At 58.1% G+C, this 5,259-nt stretch overlaps 1 protein-coding gene across 6 annotated transcripts in view; it reads left to right on the top strand.

Annotated features, from left to right (window-relative positions):
• Nucleotides 1-1,849, top strand: part of BCL11A (BCL11 transcription factor A) — a 136,945-nt gene extending 135,096 nt beyond the window's left edge. For all 6 annotated transcript variants that reach the window (XR_011807937.1, XM_072035222.1, XM_072035214.1 and 3 more), the window contains one exon: nt 1,310-1,849. Coding sequence is in view for 5 of the 6 variants with exons in the window: in XM_072035222.1 (XP_071891323.1) it covers nt 1,310-1,411 (102 nt within the window). In the remaining variant the exon portion in view is untranslated. The remainder of the gene's footprint in view (nt 1-1,309) is intronic.
• The last annotated feature ends 3,410 nt before the right edge of the window (nt 1,850-5,259 follow it).

Raw genomic sequence — 5,259 nt, 5'->3', positions numbered from 1 at the left:
CATTTTTATGGCACGGACCCCTTTGCCATTAGTATTTAATATCCTCCAAATTGAATGATTTATATAATGAAGGCACTGAAACAGTATCAGGAATTTAGGCTACAGATGTTTTGTATTTATTATGTTTCCAAGAGCGGAGATAAATACAGGAATAAGTGGTACCATGTCTTTGCTTGACATTCGGGAGGCTTTGGCATATCTGATGAGATAGAGTTTCAGGGTTTATCTAAGAGCAGAGTTTGTACAAAAAGAAAAAAGATACCAGCTGTTGCTGTAGCTCGCTCGTGCTCTGGTTTCGTTGTTGTTTTTTTTTTTTTTTTTCCTCATAAACATTGAAAACCATTTTTGGAGGACGTGTGGGAAAATCGCGGTGCTGTCTAGGAGAGCGATGCGGCCGGGCAGGCTCTCTGCGGCTCGCCAGGTCCCGCTGTGCACCGTCCTGCTGCTGTTTCCAAAGGGGCCGAAGGCGCTGGGATGCCTCCTGCCCTGCACCCAGCCGGCGCCGTGCTGGCCCTGGCTGGCCGCGTCGCTCCCGGCTCCCTTGGAAATTGCACCCTTCCTTAATGTCGGTCCAAAAACGGGTCGGATCCAGGAATTAAATTAAAACAAATTAAAAAAAAAAGGTTTTCCTCCCCCAGAGGGATCAGCCACGTGCTCTTGATGTGAGGGCAGCCAACTGCAGTGCATGCCGGGGAAGATGTGACCGAGGGGCTGCCGCGTAGCCCTGCCGGCAGCCCGTGCGTAGCCCTTCGGCCACGCTCCTGGGCGTTATCAAAGCAATTCCCACAGAAACCGGCACGGGGCTGGTTTGAGGCGTGTTGGCGGTGCTCCGGGTTCCCTGCCGCACGTGATGCTAGGCGACATGCGGTACTCCAAGTGTGGTGGGCTGGGGAGAGCCACCCCAGGCACTGGCCTGGCGGTGCAGCAGCCACACCGACAGCCTGGGGGGCTCTCTTCTGCACCTGGCTGCTCCCTGGGTGCCGGGGGAGGTTGGCGAGGTTTGGGGAAAGTCCAGGGGCAGTCCTGAGGCAGGCTGGCTCCGTCCCTGTGTGATCAGAGCCCCAGTGCAGGCCAGGGGCTCCTTGCCGGGGCGATCTGTGCGTCCCCGCGGTGCTGGACGTGCTCCGTGCCCGCGAGGCGCGAGGGTGGTGCTCGGCGGGCTGGAGGCGGCGCGGCCAGCGGGCAGAAAGGGCCCCCTCGTGTCCCACCCCCAGCTGCTAAGGAAAGGGTCAGAACAGAAAGATATCGGAGGAAGTCGCACCCTGGGCCGTGTCACACCTCTCCTCTCCTCTGTCCCCATGCTCTCTAGGTGCGACGTACCCCCCCGGCTGGCGCAGCGCCCAGGGAGCCCCGGACGCCTGGCAGTTTTCGGACGGAAGTTCAAGAGCACTTAAATTCTGAGAGGAGGTGAAGCTGGGGCCAGCGGCCGGTGGTGGCGTGGTGTCCGGAGGTGGCCTCCATCCTGCTGGCTCGCCGCGTCCCTGGAGCACCCGAGACGTCCCCTCCGAAGGCAGCGCTCCCCAGGCTCCTCCTGCCCGCAGGACTATCGTATTTATATTTTGTAATAGAGTACAGCACTTCTTTCCGTTCGGTTTTTGTTTGTTTATTTCTTTTTCTAAAAACGAAAAGCAAAAGCGCCCACCGAGGTCGAGGGCTTCGCAGTGGCTTTGACTGGCTCCTGTCCCCGTGGAGAAGACTGTCTTGCTCTCGTGTTGATCCTGCGTGGAGGACCCAGCCTGTTGTTTATCTCCATTTCTTAGAAGGTGCACCTCACGTTACCAATTCAAAATAAAACACGGTGTAGGTCCGTGGCGGGTGGGCAATCGCCATAATAAATGCTGGAGCTATAGGTTTTGTTCGCTCTTTCTTTAATCTGTAGTGTGTGAGCAGGCTGGCCAGGGCCGGGCAGCTGCCGTGACCCCGTGTGACTGTGCTGCCCGCAGGAGCAAAGCGCCGAGTCCGCGGGGACAGCGGCAGCACCCGTGTCCCCACCTGGGCACCGTGGGCTGGTGGCCCCACATCGGGCCCCCCCCCGGGCACCGGGCTCACGGCCGCGACCCCGAGCCGTGGCCAGCCGAGCGCTCCAACGCCGCCCGCGTACGATTGACTGCCGCCGGCTGCTGTACTGCATTTCTGCTGTTAAACCCTGTGCTTTTGGGGTGGGGGGCATCAGGGACTGCCTCTGTCTTGTCACTGCTCGTCAAACTGCGGCCGAGCCAGCGGGTTTGGGGAGTGGTAATGGTCTTGCTGCAGAGAATTGGTCAGTGCCAGGTGAAGCGAAGCCCTGCCCTGGCTGGGTGGTGGCGGGGAGCTCCCCTCAGTGCCATCGGGTGTCCTCGCATCCCGCTGTCCCCTCTGAGCCCGCTTGCCTTGCTCCGAGCAAAGCACCCGCTCCAGGATTTCCCTGGTTTGGGGCCCAAGTGCTTTGCGGAACAGAAGATGGGTTAAGTGCGTGCTTCCCTGCTGTCTTGGATGGGATTTATAGGCTGCAGCTCCCGGCGACTGTGCCGGAGAGCAGGAATGGGCCTTATTTGGTTAAAGAGCGAGCGGAGCCGCTGCAGGGCTGCCAGGACACCCGCTGCAGGTCTGGGCAGGACGCAGCAGCCCCAGGTCAGGGACCAGCCTGCTGCTTCGGTCACCGAGCTCTGCCTGCGAGTTCGCTCACGTCCTTCACATCCCAGCCAGACACCTGGCCGGGGCCACGCTCTCCTGGCAAACCAGCCATAGGTACCGTGGCTTTGCCTTTGCCTGGTGTTGCTCTTCTTTATGTAATTTTTGTGAACAGCTGCAGCCCCACCTGGGTACCTCCGCAGCTGTGCCACACCAGGGCTAACGGGGCTCTGCTTCGTCTCCAAATCACACTACCAGGAGCACCTGGCCCAATGGTTGCAACCAGTGGCAGCTGTGAGGGTGTTGAGCAGCTCTTGGGTCTGTCTTTGTGCTCTGCTTTGTCTGAGTGCAGGCAAAACTCAGTTCTGCAGCTGCTTTGTGGTGCTGCTGAAGCAGCCTCTTGGGCATTCAGTGCTCGGATGCAGCGGGCTGGGTCCGTGGGCATCGCTGCCCTGTGGCAGTGGGAGCCAGGGCCGGGCTTTTCCTGGGAAGAGCAGAAAATGACCAAGCAGGGACTGGTGCAGGCGCCTGGCGAGCAGCTGAGCGTGGCAGGGAGAAGCTGTGTGGATCCTTGTCCTAAGCACTGAAGGTAAATTGAAGCAGCCCTTAAGATGTCTGTTCTGTAACATGGGCGTTAAAACCCCGCACCTACCAGGAGTTTTACACCCACAGACTTTACGTGTTGCCTTAAAGTGATTAAATACGCGTAATGGCCACGCTGGGAGCCTCCTGCAGGCCCTGGGGCTGCTCTCCTGTGCTCGTGGCCACGTCCTGCCCGCTGGGTCCATCCTGAGCGCGCACGAAGCAGCGGCACTGCCTCAGCACCAGGCTGCAGCGGGGCTGTGCGGGCTTCCACCGCCACGCGTGGCTTGTTGCAGGGGTGGCTCCCCTTCTCTTGGCTTGTTTGTGGGTTTTGGCTGGGACCTGGCTGTTGCAAAGCCTGCGGCTGTACCCTGAGGTGTGGGAGATTTAACAGCCCAAAGAAGAGCTCTGTGTTTCTCCGTGCAGCGGGCAGCGATAGGCTGAGCTGAGCAAGGTGCCTGGGAATTAGGTAGCTTAGCTTTGATTTGGGGGATTGAAAAGCTGCTCTCAAACATGAAGGCATTTTGTCCATGCTGTTTTTTATTTCTAAGCCCATTTTCCTGACACTACAATTCAGCAAAGGTCAAGTCTCTTGTGAAGTCTAACCTAAATTTTGCTTTCAAAATAATGTGTGTTTCGGATTCAAGGAGCAGCCAGGTTACATCCTCTTTACAATGTAGAGAGGGGGGCACGCGGGCGTGCAGGCGCCTGTTGGGCACAGTCTCTCCAAAATGACCTGAAAACAGATCTAATAATCTGCCAGCAGCAGCAAACCACCCCCAAAGCCCCGCTTCTCTTTTTGATCCCAGCTTTGTCCCATCTCATCCTGCCAAGTGACGCCAGCGGCCTGGAGGGCCTGGGGCTCGGCGTTCCTCAGCGGCAGCAGAGCAAGGGGAGGGGGGGGCGAGCTCCTGCTGGACTTTATTTTGCTGAACATCCTATTTGTCCTGAACGTCCCATTTATCCAGTGCTTTCTGCTTCCATTTCTGGTGCTGAAGCATTGCAGGTCCCCGGGCTGTGAGGTGTAAGGGACGGCTCAGGGGCCGTGGGCAATCTGCTGGGCACTGCTGCGGCTCTGGCAGGGGGCTGCTGTGACACCGTGCGTGATCCCGCTAGGAAAATTATGACCAAGGAGCAAGCTAAACAACCCTCCGGGATCAGAGTGGTACCTCGCTTGCTTCTCGTCTTATTCTCTGCTTTCTCTGCCCCCAGACTTCCCCAACCCAGCCCTGGCTGGGCTATCGTTCAGCTGTACGTTGTACATGATCCAAAATCCCAGTCCTTGAGAGCTTGTTGGCCCCCATCGTGGCACACCCTGAGCCTCCCCTCCCCCCCCCCCCCAGAAATCACCCTCTCAGCATCCATCTTCTACGGGGGGTCTCAAAATAATCAGTTATTCTTACGGAAAGATGAAGTTACAGGGGGAAAAATAAAACAAAAACACAAAGAAAACCGCTCCAAAAATACGGCCCTTATTCCTTAATCTGGCTGGATAGAGTTACACATCTGGTAGAGGCTTGTTCCTTGTTGCTATTACTTTTATTGCGTCTTTAGCGGTGATGAAGTTCAGATGGCAGGAGCAGTGGGCCCCAATTTAATTTCGCCTGGCCTCCCGTAATGAGCGCTGCGCGAGCTGGGAGCACCGGCGGGGCTCCGCTCCCAGCCCGCGTGGCACGGGCGGGATGGACAGACGGACAGCGGGACGGACAGACAGACAGACGGCTGGTGGCCAAAGCCTCACGGTGAGGGTGGAAGGAAGGAGAGGTCTGGCCGTGGGGTGGTGGCGGAGGGGCTGGAGGGCTGGTGCGGGGCGATGCGTCCGTGCCATCCGCTGGGTGAGCAGCAGGGAAATGCTGCAGCCGGACAGATGGACGGACGGGTGGGTGGATGGACGGATGGATGGATGGCTTTTTCATGTCAAAACCTAGAAGCAAGATGTTCAGGTGGATTCCCACCTTCTTGGTGGCTGGGGTGATGCTCTCCTAGGTTGCTCCAGCCCTGGTGGCTCTCCCGTGGCGATTCTGGGTTCCAGCGGCGATGTACAGAGGCTCCCACCTCTCCCGGTGC

Source organism: Anas platyrhynchos, chromosome 3 (genome assembly GCF_047663525.1).
Source record: "Anas platyrhynchos isolate ZD024472 breed Pekin duck chromosome 3, IASCAAS_PekinDuck_T2T, whole genome shotgun sequence".
Lineage (NCBI taxonomy): Eukaryota > Metazoa > Chordata > Aves > Anseriformes > Anatidae > Anas > Anas platyrhynchos.
This window is presented reverse-complemented; position numbering and strand designations above follow the sequence as displayed.